Source organism: Equus asinus, chromosome 12 (genome assembly GCF_041296235.1).
Source record: "Equus asinus isolate D_3611 breed Donkey chromosome 12, EquAss-T2T_v2, whole genome shotgun sequence".
NCBI lineage: Eukaryota > Metazoa > Chordata > Mammalia > Perissodactyla > Equidae > Equus > Equus asinus.
In genome coordinates, this window is record NC_091801.1 from 3456230 (window position 1) to 3471948 (window position 15719).

Genomic DNA, 15719 nt, shown 5'->3' on the forward strand with positions numbered 1-15719 from the left:
TTTCAGAGAAGTCAGCTGAGGTGTGAAAGGGAATAAGTAATTGGTAAGAACCAGTGTAGACTCTTCTTTGGTGTTATCTTTATATAGCATTCTAGCCTTAGTCATGCCAAAACAGAGCTTCAGTCAACAACAGGATATTTCTGAGGTGCTGCCAGGAACCCAAGCTGAGGCAGGGTATCAAGGGAGATGTCACCTAAAGAGCTGTGTACCTACTGGTCACTCGTTCACTCATCCATTTATGCATTTAGACATTATTTTATAAGATGTCTATTGTTATCCACACACTGTCTTGGGAGGGTGAGTATACAAATTTAAATAAATGAATGAAATAAAAAAATGAAAAAAAAAAGAATAAGGAATAATCCCTCCCCAAGAGGAACTCACCGTCTCTTAGGAAAAAAACAGCTAGTAAGTAGATAATTTAAAAAGAGTGTGGACTGTGACATAATAAGCCTAGAAGTGTCAGTGCACAAAAGAGGGACCAGTCTTGGGGGATGGGGTTCAGTGTGCTTTATTTGGGAAATAAGGCTTCAGTTACAAACAAAAAGAGTTACAATGTGAAAGTTTGGACATTAGATATCTCGCGCTGGCTGCGTTTTACAAACGTAGCAGGTATACATGTATGCATAAAGAGTATTACTCTGGCTGGAAAATAAAGATACTTTTAATAAATCAAATTAAATCAATCATTTGCCAAACATGCATAACTTATTCTGTTTTTGCTGCAATTTCAGGTTGATTTTTCTGTAATGTTCCTTCTGCTGAAATACATTCATCAATGTCATTGCCAGGTGAAACATTCAACAGTAATTGTAGAAAGCAAGTTATCTTGTTGAAATACGGACAATTCAAGTTAAAGTGAATAAAAGGAAAATAAAACAAAAGTCCACTGAAGAGAAAAAGAAGAACATAGGTGTAGTGCATATTAGGAGACTTGAGGATTGGTGTCAAAACTAAGAACAGAGACATGGCGATGGTTCCAAATACAAATGGCAAACGTACCTGAAAACAAAAATAAATTAGTATTAGAGAGGACTTGGAGGTTATTACAAATAATAATGTAAAACATTTTTATCTAGAAATATTTGTTTAATACTGAGGAGGTTGGTTTAAAGGATAAAAAATATTTATCAGTTTTATATAAGAGGCAGTAATTTGCTGGGAATCTTGATAGGGGTGTGAAATAGCAGAACTGAAGGCTTTCGCTTAATAATTTCCTCATTTTGCTGAGCCCCTGATCCTTTCGTCAGTCCATGCCACTTGCTCACTCAGATCTCTTGGATGAAGACATTCTGAAACATTCCATACTCTTAGCGTAAAGCATTTTTTCATTATAAGTTTTCTAACTTTTCTATCTTTAAGCAGACAATGTCAAAATTAGTATTTTCTGCACCTTAAACTAATATAGTATCTATACACAACCTAATGTATTACCTATATATAATTTCTTTTTGGCATATTTTTAGCATAAAAGGACCACCGGGTTTGGATTCACTTTCTCTATCTTCACTTTTCCCTTAAAATGGGTCTTAATGTCTGTCTGTCTTTCAAAGTAGTTTGGACAATTAAAGAACATATACATATATATGTGTGTATGTGTGTGTGTGTGTGTATATATATAATCATGTATGTAATTAAAGAACGTGTACACAGCATCTGCCAGCCATAAATGCTCAATTAAATATTATTGATTATTGCCTGTATTACTCTATTTTGTGTAACTCTCTTCTCTTGCCTGTTAGACTATAAACTTGTTGATGGCATTATTAATGGCCAATTCATCTACATATCTTTAAAATGTTTAGACTAATATCTTCCACACAGTAGTCACTTAGTGCATATTTATTGAATCATTGAATGACTCAGATGCAAGATTATCACTATCTTTCACTTCTTTCAATTTTGAAATGTGTATTTCTGGTCCTCACCCTAAGAATTAGAATTCTTAAGGGTGAATTCCAGGAATCTGAATTCATGAAAGGAATCCCAAAGTTGTTCTTGTCACAGTGAAGTTTGAAGATCTCAGCCGTAGAGCGTGTTGCTCTCCTTTTAGCCTGCTAGTTCACGCCTGCACCTTTGCGCGCTGAGGTCTTCCTGAGGATGTTCTGCCACCTCCTTTTGTCTGATACAAGGGACATCATAAAAGGGGCCCCTTGATTGCTGTTAGAATATGCTTTATTGACAAAATCAGGTTTGTCTGAAACCTACCTCATTAAAAAAAAACTCATAGACCTAACAATAATGAATGGTATATAGCAAGGTGTGCTTCCCTAAGCCTATTTACAAGCTAGTGGCTAACAACTAATTTAGCTTTAAGCATTCTAGCAGCCTCTATGAAAAGGGAGGCAGGCACTTACTAAGGTCAGTTATCTGTAAACAAAACTAAATAAACTGCCTAGAAACACAAGCATTCTTGATACAAATATTAGAAAGAATTTTCTTCAGTGGATCTACATATAGAGAAACTGTTGCATAATGTAGAAATGTATCTCTTAACAATCTCCCTGCAAGAAGTACAAGAATGAGCTGCCAGAGGTTCTTTGGTTAAACATAATATTTTGGTTAAATCCGTAGTATAGGTGGATGGGGTAGAGTAGACAATCAGAAGAAAAAAAATATATTCCACGGGCTTACATGAAGCATTTCAGATAGCTAATGAAGAGAGAGATTTTAGTGGTTTGAGGAATCAACAGAATCTTAGCTCTCAGGAAACCCTCCACAGATATTCTGCCTCTGATGTAAGCTTTTGAAAGATGAGCAGGTTGAAATTACACTCCTTCACAACTATCTAGAATGTAGCCCTTCTATACTGACCATCAATGGTGGAAGCTTATACCTTGATGGACATTTGAGTTGAGGAGCCTGAGGAATCCTAGGCAAGCCTAGTGCCTCTAGAAGATAATCTGAGGATGCACCAGTGAGAGGACACTCAAATAATCATTGGTCCTGGACACTGGCAGTCTGTTCTACTGGGATCTAGTGCAAACCTTATGTACCCCACATATGGTCCCTTTTGGCTCAAATTTCACTGGTTGTATTTGCCATAATGTAAAAAGATCTTAAAGGTCTTCTCCTTTTTCTAATAAGGACCAGTCTCGCACTTTCTCTTCTGAGATTTCAAGTTGAAAATGGCCCAAGAAGCTTATGGACCAAGAAATAGAAAATTCATATTCTAGATCAAATGTTCCTAAAATGGTCTCATAATGGGCTGGAGATTTTACGTCTAGATATAATAACAAGGTATTAAGAGTAGAAAATGCTCTTTAGAAAGATAAAGGGGATATTTTCTTTTGGTGGTTCAAATTACCTTATAAGGTCTGGGTAGGTCGGGCTCCTGGAATCTCAGTTTAAGTAAACCCGTCATCATTAGCCCAAGTTGGAGCCAGTCTATGAATCCCACATAGTTTACTAAAAGGATTAAGTCTGAGGGAATAATTATAAAGGAGGCAAGAATGGTCATCTGAAGCACAGCGACCACTGGACAGGAGTGGACGTTAAGAGTTGAGAGGATCAATGGTAGCTGACCCTCCTGACTTGCAACGTACAGTACCCTTGATGATGAAAATATAGTACAATTAAGGGAGCTAAATATTGAGGAAGAAACACCAATGGAAATAGCCCATTGCATAGAAGGGATTACTTTATCCATCCAGGTGACAGCAACAGCATCTGTAAAAAAAAAAAAAAAAAATTAGAAAAGCCACTAATGGTATAACTAATGTAAAATTTATACTCCATTGAACTTTTTAATTAATTAATTAAAAAAATTTTAAATTATAGTTGTAGCAAAGACAAAGGCTGGTAACGAGGTTTTTGCAGCTGCGCCTTATCAAAATGAGGAAACTTTCTTACACCCCTGTATTTTCCGAGAGAGTTTTTTAAAATTATGAATGAGTGTTGGATTTTGTCAAATGCTTTTTATGAGTCTTTTAGCATTATAATGTGATTTTTGTCCTTTATTATATTAATATAGTAAAACATTAATTGATTCTTGGATGTTGAGCCAATTGCAAATTCAATATGTTTCCTTAATTTGGATCTGTTTAGATATTCTGTTTCTTCTGGAGGCAGCTTTGTTAACCCGAGAGAAAAAAAGCTATCTTACTTGATGGCACAAAGATACTGTCTCTTTCTCCATGGCCCCTATCCCCCTCTTCCTTAACCTCAGCTATCTTGAGGAGAAAAATGGTTAGGGATGTGACTGAGGTCTCCCTGCCCTGAAGCCTATACCCACCTGAGTATGCTGGGAAACTTTGTGGAGGCTCGTTAGATACAACTTCCCAAGTCATCAACAAACACAGTCCTGTCGGGTGAGGGCTAGAGTCAGCTAACGGGGTTTAGGTAGAATTCACAGTGGGGAAAGGAAGTCTCTATCCACAGAAGTTCCATGGTGGATAAAGCCCTTTGGGTCTTTCAATGTACTATATTTTTGTGGTTTCTACTGTTGAACGTACTATTAGTATTGATGTTTTACACGCTTGTACTACAAGTGATCAAAAAGTCCAGAGACGATTCTCCTGTTCAGGGAGAGATGCATGTAGAGTTCTAGTGGGACGTGTAAGTTCCTCCCCAAACCATCTCGTTCTCCCTCCTACGAAATAATGTGGGATCTCAGTAGAAGAAAGATCACAAACTTGCCGAAGGGCTTAAAGGCAACAGGGGTAGCAAACGTTGCAATTTCTCAATACAACTGTTACTGTAGGGCCAGTGACAAAAGCTGCTGGGAGCTGGAGGTTTATGGGGATTACTGCCAACTGGATTCAATTGTTGGTCCTATAGCCCTAGTTGTTCCACACATTGTGACTATAACTAGAATCATTGTATAGTTTAATGCCACTTGGTAAACTGTCTTGGATACCGCTAACACTTTTCTATCCCACTGGCACCTGAAGACCAAGACTCATTCACATTCATGTGGCAAGGCCTTTGATAAACTTTCCAGTATTCCCTTAGGGATTCTGAAGCTCCCCTGCTATTTGCCTCCTGTTGGTGGTCAGGATTTTACAAGAGTGTCTCTGCCCTCTGATACTCTGTATAGTTCATGTCCTGTTGGTTGGCACGTCAGAAGTCTCATTGTCAACAGACCTGAGTTGGTAATATCACACCTCCACTAATAGGCTGATGAATCTCAACAAGACTCAGGGCACTGTTTGCCAAGTAAAGTTTCTTGGGAATATGTAGGTGGATTCAAGACACTCAATCCCTCTGGCAGTCAAGAAAAAATCTACCATCTCTGATTGCCTACTACTAAAAGGGGACCTGGCATCTTATGGATTCTTTGTGTATTGTAGATAGTATGTGTCTCACTTGGGCATTCTGCTTAGTCTTCTGTATCCACTAACTCACAGATCACTGTCCTTTGAGTGGAGAACAAATCAACAGGGTATATTGGAAGCCGTCCAGCAAGCTGGGGCACACTGCCTACCTTTGGGGATCCACAACCATAATTACTCCTTTGACCTAGAAGTCTCTGGGATTGATGATGTTTTTTTTTTTTTTTTGTATTGTAACCTCTGGCGACCCTTTGAAAAACAATCATTAGTTTGCTACTGAATGTTGTCAAACTGAACACCTGATTCCTGGAGGCCTTGTGACTCACTGGCCTAGTATTCTCATTTTGAGGTGAATGAACTCAGACTCAACTATTAACAAATGTGAACAGCCCAACTCTCTCTTTTCAAATGGAAATGGAATATTCAAGAATGTAGCTGGTTTGGCCCAGTGGCATCTTGGCTTTGCATGAAAAAGTGTCAGCTACATACTTATTTGCCAACTGAAGCATAAGTGCTGGTTCAATGGGGGCTCTCTATTCACAAGAGTTCCCTCAGATGTCTGGACATGGTCCACTGATGGTCTGACTAAACTGAAACCCTATAGTGTCCACTAGGTTGTTACAGCTGTTCAGTCTAAGCACCAGCTATGCAGAACTGAACACAGACGAGAATATTCTACTCAGTGGACATGAGTCACCAACCAGCAAATGGTTTAATCAGCAGCCATGATATTTTTCCATAGCATGGCCCCAAAGAAGGGTGTCTTTAATCTTCCAGTCTATATTTTACAAATGACAGACCAAACATCCAGGCTATTGACAACAACCCATCAGTAGAATTATAGCAAGGTTCATCAAGAGAATTGGCCAGGGCTATGAGAATAACCTTAAGTTCTGTCTACAGAGCCCCTTCACTGATAAGAATCAATGAAATCAAGCTGTTGATTGATATAGCACTATCCAGATCATCATGATTGATACCTGAATCCATCATCTTACCAGACATGGCAACATAATTACCATCATATAGTGGACATAAAAAAAAAAAAAGACTGTATTTTTGAGATAGAGGCTAACACCAAATGCCACACTATGACTTCTGCCAAAATTTGACCATTTGTCTCACTGTGAGGAAGGCTACTTGCTCAGGATGTTACCCCTGCTCACTCCTGGCAGATTGACTGTATTGTGCTTTTGACCCTCTCTTGGGAGTGACATCTCATAGCCGTTGGCAAATTTTTCAGGTTACAGTGTTACTGTTCCAGTTCAATTAGCTCATCTGGCCACATCACTGTGGCCCCTGAAGCTGATCTGTGTCATGCGTTTGACCATTCAAAATCTAACAACTGTGCACGTTTTTATCATGACAACTACTCAACAAAGTGCTGAAGGCAAGGATATTCAATGGATTCTCTGTATTTCCTACCATTTGAAGACATCTGATATTGTTTAGTATTTTGTTGGCTTCCTCAAAAATCAACACAGAAATATTTCTGACTCGACCTCCTTTAAGTTTTCTGGTCCACACATCTTAGTCAAGTAGTTTGGTCACTGAATATAACCATCCCTAGAAAATGATCATTCACTTTTGGCTGCTTCCTGGGCAATGATCAGGAAGAGTGGGATAAGGAGTTATATAGACCTGTTCTGAAAACTCAGGAATCTTTTCTGATTGTTACTGGTTATCATGCTTCTTCCTTTCTTCACACAGAAACCCCAAGCCCGCCTGGTCAGTGTAGCCTTTGGATGGCAGCTTGGACAAGGGAGATTCAAAATTAATTCTAGTTCTTGCACTTGGATTCTCTTGTTGGACTGACATGTTTTAGATTGTAAGAATAAGGACCCCTTGGTTGAGTACACTGTTTGCTGAGTCCTCATACAGTGGTCATTGTGGGTTCCCAGGAGAGAACATCTTAGACTCTGGAAAATACGAGGATAGGAGGACAGTAATAATCTTTTATCTTTCAGAGCCATTCCCAGGACCTTCTTCTTGAAGGAATACTTACTGCTCATTATAAGAGATTTGAATTCCCTAAGCCTGAGATTCCTCTACTGTCATGTGCAAGTATCCCCTGGCCTTCTTTCCTTCATCTTAGGGGCATTGAGGTTTGGGGAACCAGAATAAAAATGATATTTTAGCACTGCCACTGCTATGAATAATAAATTTTCTTTGTCTCCATTGCCAGCATCCCTGAAACTATGCCAGCCTAACTTATAAGTTTACAGTTAGGGTTAAATCTCAGACTCTTCATGGTTCTTAAGAGTCTTGTGATTCCTTCTTTGGTCCATGGTTTATTTAGAAGCATGTTGTTTAATTTTCAAATAAGTGGGACTTCCCAAATTATATTCTGTTGTTGATTTCTACTGTGATTCCATTGTGGTTAGAGAAATTTTGTGTTTTTTTGGTGAGAAAGATTGGCCCTGCACTAACATTGATTGCCAATCTCCTCTTTTTTTTATTTTTTTGCTTGAGGAAGACTTGCCCTGAGCTAACATCTGTGCCAATCTTCCACTATTTTGCATAGCTTGATGAGTGGTGTAGGTCCGCGCCCAGGATCTGAACCCATGAGCCTGGGCCACCAAAGTGGAATGCGCCGAACTTAATCACTATGCCACAAGGCCAGCCCTGAAAAATATTTTGAATGATATAAATCTTAAATTTTTTGAGACTTGTCTTATATCCTACTATTTTGTCTATCCTAGAGAATGTTCCATATGTTCTTGAAATAAATGTGTATTTTCCTTCTGTTTGGTGGTATGTTCTATAAATGTTGATTAGATCAATATGATTGATAGTGCTATTCAGAACTTCTATATTCTTACTGATTTTCTATCTAGTTATTGAGTGATGGACTGACATCTTTAACTATAATTATTGAATTGCCTATTTCTCATTTCAGTTATCTTAGTTTGGCTTCATGTCTTTTCTGGCTGTGTTATTAGGTGTGTATATATTTGTAATAGTTACATTTTCTTCATACATTGACCCTTTTATCATTATGAAAAGCCTTTCTTTGTCTCTAGTCATTTTTTTGTCTTAGAGTTATTTCGTCTTGTTAATATCACTGTTCTAGCTTTCTTACAATTAATGTTTGCTTGTATATCTTTTTCCATTCTTTTACTTTAAACTTAATTATGGTTTTGAATCTAAAGTGTGTCTCATTTAGATAGCATATAATTCGATTGATGATTTTATCTAGCCTGACAATCTGTATTGTTGTATTTACATCTGTCCTTTGCTATTTTTAATGTCATATCTTCTTTGTTCCTCTATTCTTCCTTGACTGCCTTCTTTAGACATTTTTAACAAGTCATTTTAATTCCTCTGTTGTTTTTTTAATCTGTATTTTTTGAGTTATTGTCTTAGTGATTGTTCTAATAATTACAATATGCACCTTTCAATTCATCAAAATCAATTTCAAGCTATTTTTTCCTTAATTCTAGTACAATATAGCAACTTTGTTCCAATATAGCTTGTTTTCCCCTCTCTTTTGTGTCATTATTGTCGTATATACTACATCTGTATATTTTATAAAGCCTACACTTCAGTTTCAGAATTACTGCCTTAAATAATGTTAAGTATTTTTTTTTAAATTTAACAGAAAAAGAAATGTGTATGCACACATACAGAGTCTTTTATATCTACGCACATATTTACTGTTTCTGGCACTCTTTCTTCCTCTTGATTCAGGTTACTTTCTTTCAGCCTAAAGAATTCCCTTTAATATTTTTTACAGAGCGTGTCTGCTAGCAACGAGTTCTCTGTTTTTGTTTATCTGGTAGTGTGTTTTTTTGCCTTCGTTTCTGAAGGATAGTTTCACTGGATATCAAATTCTTGTTTGACAAGTTTTTTTTCCTTTCAGCACTTTCTGTTATTCCACTGCTTTTTGGGCTCCATCTTTTTTCATAAGTCAATTGTTAATTATATTGCCTGTTCCCTATACGTAGTGAGTGTTTTTTCTCTTACTGCTTTCTCTTTCTCTTTTCTTTGGCTTTCACAGTTTGGCTTTGCTATGCCTAGATTTCATTCTCTTTGTGTTTATTGTGGGGTCATAGAGTTTTTTGGATCTGTTTATTAATGTTTTCCAACAATTTTTGGAGTTTTCAAGCCATTATTTCTTCATGTACTTTTTGAGGGCTTTGGGGTGTTTTTTTTTTTAAGTTGCCTGCACTTCAACTGAAAAATGTTGTCTCCCTCATGATGTGAAGCTACTGATATATCCGCTCAGATTTTGATTCTTAGTTTTAATTTTTCATTTGTATCCCTAGGGGTTGCTACCATGGCCGTGCAGCTTAGTGGTTAGTCAATTATTTGAACAGAAGTTGTGTCAAAACACCTCAGGTCCATAACGCTTCTATCCTCTCGCAATTGATGTGTGTGTGTGTGTGTTGAGAAGCACATTCAAATTTCAGCCAGTTTTCAAGTCATCTTGGTTTTTACTTACTGCCTGACTCTCCTAGTCTTCTCTGCAATTGTGTGCTGTTCCCCAGTCAGCCAGGGATGTGAAGAGTTGATCTAGCTCCTCTCTAATACTCTAATTTCAAGGGCATCCTCATTGAAAATGGGCTGGTTTGATGATAGCTCCAAAGTGGACTGCAAACTCAAGCTAGCAAAGATGTGGGCTTCCTCTGTCTGTTTCTTACTGAATTTACTGTATTACACAGACAGTTCTGTGGAGTTTTCACTCTTTGCCTCTGATTGAGTCTACTAATATAAGCATGTCTTATCTAAAATTTTTATGAATGTGGCTGTTTGCTATTTTTCTCCTCTGTCAAGTCTGTGAAGTCACGGGTCTTATTTCCTCACCTCAAAGGGCTAATTTAGGTGAAAAATGTTGCTCCCTTTTGGATATTTAGGACTACTGCAGAGCATTTTTGTCTCTTGCATTTCAGTACTATCAGTCCCATAACTTGATTGTAAATTCTCTAAAGTGATTTTTCTTACTCTTATTTAGTTATCCTATGCAAATGAAGGGTAACAATTTTTCTCCCCATTTTACTGACATGACACTTGAAACTAAGAGTCTTGAATCTTTACCGAATGCACAAAGCTGCCAAATCTGAAAGGCAATATTTGCAATTAGGTGACTTCATTCCAAATACATGGCTGTTTTCATCAGGCCATGCACTTTTCATAGCAGAATATTTGTGTGCTTTAGGAGTTCCAGAGTGCCTTCATGCATATTTTCACATTTGATTATCATTGCTAATGTGTGAGACGAGTGAATAATATGTTCTTATCTCATTTTAGAGTTGAGATAACCAAGGAGTAGCAAGCTTGGATGTGGTATAAAACCTTATTTTCTTTTTATTCTTTTTCTTTATAATGAGAGCCTATTACTGATTTTCTTTACCTTTAAGGCCCAGTGACAACTAGAAATGTAGAATTTAAAACATATATACTTTATTTATTTATTTGTCTAGATTTGCTAAGTTCAATTGAGAATTGAGGATTTTCCAATTTGCCTATTTTTAGGGGAAAAATGCGGTCTCTTTACCTATAAGTAGAATTAATTTTGAAAATCTGAATAAATTTTTTTTTTGAGGAGGATTAGCCCTGAGCTAACATCTGCCACCAATCCTCCTCTTTTTTTGCCAAGGAAGACTGGCCCTGAGCTAACATCTTCCTCTACTTTATATGTGGGACGCCCATCACAGCATGGCTTGAGTGGTGTGTAGGTCCTCACCTGGGATCCGAACCAGCGATCCCTGGGCTGCTGAAGTGGAGCATGCGAACTTAACCACTGCGCCACCAGGCCAGACCCTGAATAATTTTTATGGTATATTAAAATTGTATACTTATAGAAATATATTGCAGAAGGATTTATACATCCAGTAATAGGAAAAGATAAGCACTCCAGCCCTATATCTCCTATAGATTTGGGGGATATGCCTAGAGACAAGGTGTATGCCATATATTTATGGGGGCAGATATTAACCCAAAGCACTCACGATGTCCTTAAGTAGTACATCCTAAGGGTTAGATAAATATTCTCGTATTTTTGATTCTATTTTATTCAATTTAAAATATCATGTTCTGCCTTTTTTCCTTTTCCAGTTCTTGGTGCTTTCCATATTTCTACTGCTAGACTTTAATATATGCTCAAAATTAAAGATTGCTTGACCTTTCAAACTTCTAACTTTAAACAAATAAATAAATAATCTAGACATGAACCAATTTAGCATAATCTCTTAAGGTATGAGAAATATCCACCTTATATTAGAGACCCCCTTTCTCCACAAGAATGGGACAGAGAGTGTCTTCCCTCTGGTTCTGGGTAGCCGTACCTGAGGACATGATTTCCTTTGGAGTCAAGACTGCTAGGTAGGAAATGTTAACCAATAAGTAGATCAGAGCCACCAGGGTGAGTGCAGTAATCACACATTTGGGGATATTCTCACCAGGGTTTTTCAGCTCTCCTGCCAAAAAACACCACAAAAAAACCATAACATAAAAAATGACTAAGTATATAACATTTGAAAGTGGTTTCAATATAATATATAATAAGAAAAGGAAATGACTCTGCAGACAGAAAGAGCTCATTTTTGTTGAATGTTATTACCACATGCTGGGTGAATTACTGATTCTATTAGCAACAGATTTGCATTAAATTCTGGGGTTTCGATGTTGTATCTCTGAGATACGCAACACAAGCCTCTTGGATGAGACGAGAACAGCTCAGAAACCCTGAACCACAGGCCAGGAGAACTGGAGGGAGCCTGCCCCTGTCTCGTGGCCAACATTGTAGAATTGTAATTACGTGTTAGCGAAGGATCAGAACAACTGGCCTGTTAACCTGGCCACAGTATTCTATGACGTTAGCGTAGAGTCCCTGCTCCCTTCACTCTTTGGGTTAAGTCTCTAGATTAGATAAAACCTGGATTAAATTTGAGTGTGTATTACCAACCCCAAAGCTGACACAGGTGTTTAACTATTTGGAAAATACAAAGTTAGATTATTATCTCACACTATACGACTCCCTCAAAATAATTCATGTGTATTAAAGAGTAAAATGTAAAAAGTAAGACCATAAAGATTTAGAGAAAGAAGCATACTTGTATATTTATCTAAATCTTGCAATGGGGAAAGACTTTTCAAGTAAGAAAATTGATAGTTTGATACTACAGGTATTAAAATTATAGTCTTAAAAACCTTCTGAACAAAGCAAACTGGGAAAAATATTTGCCTGTATTCTTACAAGAAAGAACTATAAATGGTCATAAGCAATTGCAAAACTTGTTTTTCCCATTAGTAATCAAAGAAAAAGTGAGTTATAACACTGAGGTTTGATTTCCACAAGTCTAATGACAAAAGAATGATAAAAGTATAATAATGCAAAGTGTAGTCATTTTAATTCACACTATTAGATATATTTGTAGAGCCTTTCTGGAAGGCAATTTCTCAACACATTTCTAAATATTTATATGCTGCACTTAGTAATTTTATTTCAAGATTTTTTTCTAATAAAGCAATGAGAAATCCACAAAGATTTAACAGAAGGATGCTGATTGCAACAATAAGTATAAAACTTAAAAGTGAAAAACTAGAGACCACTCTGGATCTAACAATGGGAAAATGTTTAAGTAACAGTCAAGTTTCATATGATACAATACTGTGTGCTCATTAAAAACCATTCAGATTCAATAATATTTGTGAATTCTCACTCTGCACTTTAAGTAAAATAAAGTTATTAGAGTGTATGTGCCGTGTGATCCCCACATGTATGAACATGCGAATAATCTTTATTTTAATTTATGTTTTCTGTATTTAAAATTTTCTCTGATAAGATTCAGTTATAATTAGGAAAAATAGACTATTAAAATGTTTGCTCAATAAAAAAAAGTGGAATTACTATGGAATCTTTAAGCTGCACCATTTTTGTATTCACTTGTTTTAATTGTGAACGTCTAGAAAATATTTCACTTTCCAAAGTTGGAAAGCCACATTTGTATAGGGTTTACTGTGTTTCCACCTATCCGATAAACTAAGACAGAAACACATCATCTCAAAACAATGTAGTACTTTTTTTCTTAGAATTAAGATGCTTGAATGTTATGTGTTTATAGCCTAGTGGTGGTTTTTATAATTTACAAATTAATTTTACCTGCTATCCGAACAAGGACTCCCCAGCCTGAATATGCATATAATCCTTGTAAGAAGGCTTCTGCAATCTGCGAGGCATCTGGAACTTCAGCATCGAACGCTTTCTCAAATCTAACTAGGTTCTCCTTTCTACCCCTCACCAACAGCACGATTCCAGTTAGAGAGATGAAGCAGAGCACTGCCATCTTCACAACGGTACTGAGAGTCTGAAACCAGGTCACTTCTTTTACTCCTCGAGCATTCAGAATTCCCAAACACCATACAATGGCCAACGCTAAACATTTCTTTGGCATCTCAGGAACAGAACATCCAGGATAGAAAGGGTGTATGATATAGCCTGCTAGTAGCAAGCTCCGTGCAGCAGTTCCTGCTGGGGAAGCAAATAGATTGACCCAGATATAGGAGAAAGAAATAAGGGGTCCAAGAGATCTCTTGAGGAAATAATACTGTGCTCCACTTCTAGGGAAAGTGGTCCCCAGTTCTGCATGACTCAGAGCAGCCACCATAGACACGACAGCACAGGCAGCCCAAATACTTAGGGAGACCCCCACATTGAGCGAGGAGTATTTTAATACCCCTTTAGGAGCCAGAAATATACCTGCACCTATTATGATACTGAATAAAATAATTGTTCCATGGAAATATCCTATCACCCTTTGAAGCTGAAAATTTCCCCTCGTCTTCATTTTCTTAAATCTGAAACTTAGTTTTAAAAGCTGACGATAATTCACACCTATTTACTCTGTTAAAAGTACTACTTCTGAAAGGCTGCAGCTGGTCTTCTTAGAGGTAACTAAACGTTCTGCTTTCCTCCTCTCTTACTCAAATGTATTTTGTTCCAGCACTCAACATCATAAAAAAAAATTAACCTGTGAGTTAATTGAACTAAAGTTTCTGAGATCTTCATATTAGAGTTAAAATGTTTTACATGTTAAGCATTTAAAAAGTGATGAACAATTAATCGTTAGACACAGCTCATTGGGAAGGACAGATAAAAAATTGCAAGTCAGGTTTTTTCTAAGGATATGTAATCTCATTGATTTTGACCCTTAAACAAGTAATTCTTTAAGTTTGTACCCTAAAGAAGTTTGTATAGAATGACAAAAGGTGCAAGGTTTTAACCACCTGTGTGCCATTTCTGAGCAGATCTTGGTTTGAATCACACACACCTCTGCCACCTACTGGCAGATCTGTCACTTAACTTACTGATTTTCAATTTTATTCTTTTAAAAATAGTACTGATAATCCCCGTCTTATTCCCTATCTTATTTTTTCTTCAATAGGATTAAATGAGGTCATTTATCTATAAAGCAAATACTAATGAAAAGCTCTCAGTAGTGTGCCTCATGTATATTAGGGATCCATAAATGTCAGTTTCATAGTCTTGTTATTTTAATTCTCACTATCCGCATTATACACAGAGTGCTTCAGCTTCTCAAAGGTGCTTTAAAGACATTTTGTAGTTAGTTGCAAACCAGACTTACTTTTCGACAAGCAGATCCCTTGGTATACATATTTAAGGTTTTACATTTCCCCTGTCAACATTCTTATAGGGGCATAATTCATCTTTTCAATATAATTTGTTTTTCTATATTTTCAGCTACTTAATGATGAGGTCACACTCTTTTGAGCTTCTGCTGTTTGCCAGAGACCATGCTAATCAACGCGTGTACAGGATCACGAAGACATGATCTGCGTCTTGTTCATCATTGTAACCCTGCTGTCTGGTCCAGCTCAGGGTACAAGGTATGTCTCAGGAAATCTGTTGAATGAATGAGTCTTATCCTCCAGAAGCTCCTATCTAGAGAAGATGTATATAAACAAAGATTTTTTATGTACTACCTGTGATATTCAACAGAGTAATAATTGTAATGATAGCTGACATTTACATGGCACCTATTATGTGCTGGGAACTGTGTTTAAGACTTACATTAACTCATTAAATCAAATCAGCCACGTGGCGATATAGTACAGATAGATGAAGATATTAAGGGATAAGAAATTAAATAATATGCCAAAGTTACCCAGCTATTTACTTAAATTAATTAATTAAATAATAAATTAATTGAAGTTGAATTTTATATATTTTTGGGGCTGACCCAGTGGCACAGCGGTTAAGTTTGCACATTCTGCTTCTGCAGCCCGGGTTCACCAGTTTGGATCCTGGGTGTGGACGTGGCATTACTTGGCAAGCCATGCTGTGGTAGGCGTCCCACATATAAAGTAGAGGAAGACAGGCATGGATATTAGTTCAGGGCCAGTCTTCCTCAGCAAAAAGAGGAGGCTTGGCAGCAGTTAGCTCAGGTCTAATCTTCCTCAAAAAAAAAGAAAAATTGTATATAT

General features: G+C 37.0%; 1 protein-coding gene across 1 annotated transcript; it reads right to left on the reverse strand.

Moving 5' to 3' along the window:
• Positions 1-489: 489 nt before the first annotated feature.
• LOC106827715 (solute carrier family 7 member 13-like) lies at positions 490-14211 on the reverse strand. Its single transcript, XM_014835758.3, has 4 exons — positions 13378-14211; positions 11561-11692; positions 3308-3669; positions 490-1002 (listed from the first exon to the last, which is right to left on the reverse strand). Exons 1-4 carry the CDS (start codon positions 14060-14062, stop codon positions 709-711), a joined length of 1473 nt encoding a protein of 490 aa, XP_014691244.2. The 5' UTR covers positions 14063-14211; the 3' UTR covers positions 490-708.
• Between the last annotated feature and the right edge of the window lie 1508 nt (positions 14212-15719).

Bases quoted from the DNA above. Each gene is read 5' to 3' on its own strand.
- LOC106827715 (XM_014835758.3), bottom strand. From the start codon at position 14,062: ATGAAGACGAGGGGAAATTTTCAGCTTCAAAGGGTGATAGGATATTTC. The intron at 11,693-13,377 runs GTAAAATTAATT...GTTTTTTGGCAG, and splicing joins AGTCCTTGTTCGGATAGCAG to GAGAGCTGAAAAACCCTGGT. The intron at 1,003-3,307 runs GTAATTTGAACC...TTTTGTTTTCAG, and splicing joins ACCTACCCAGACCTTATAAG to GTACGTTTGCCATTTGTATT.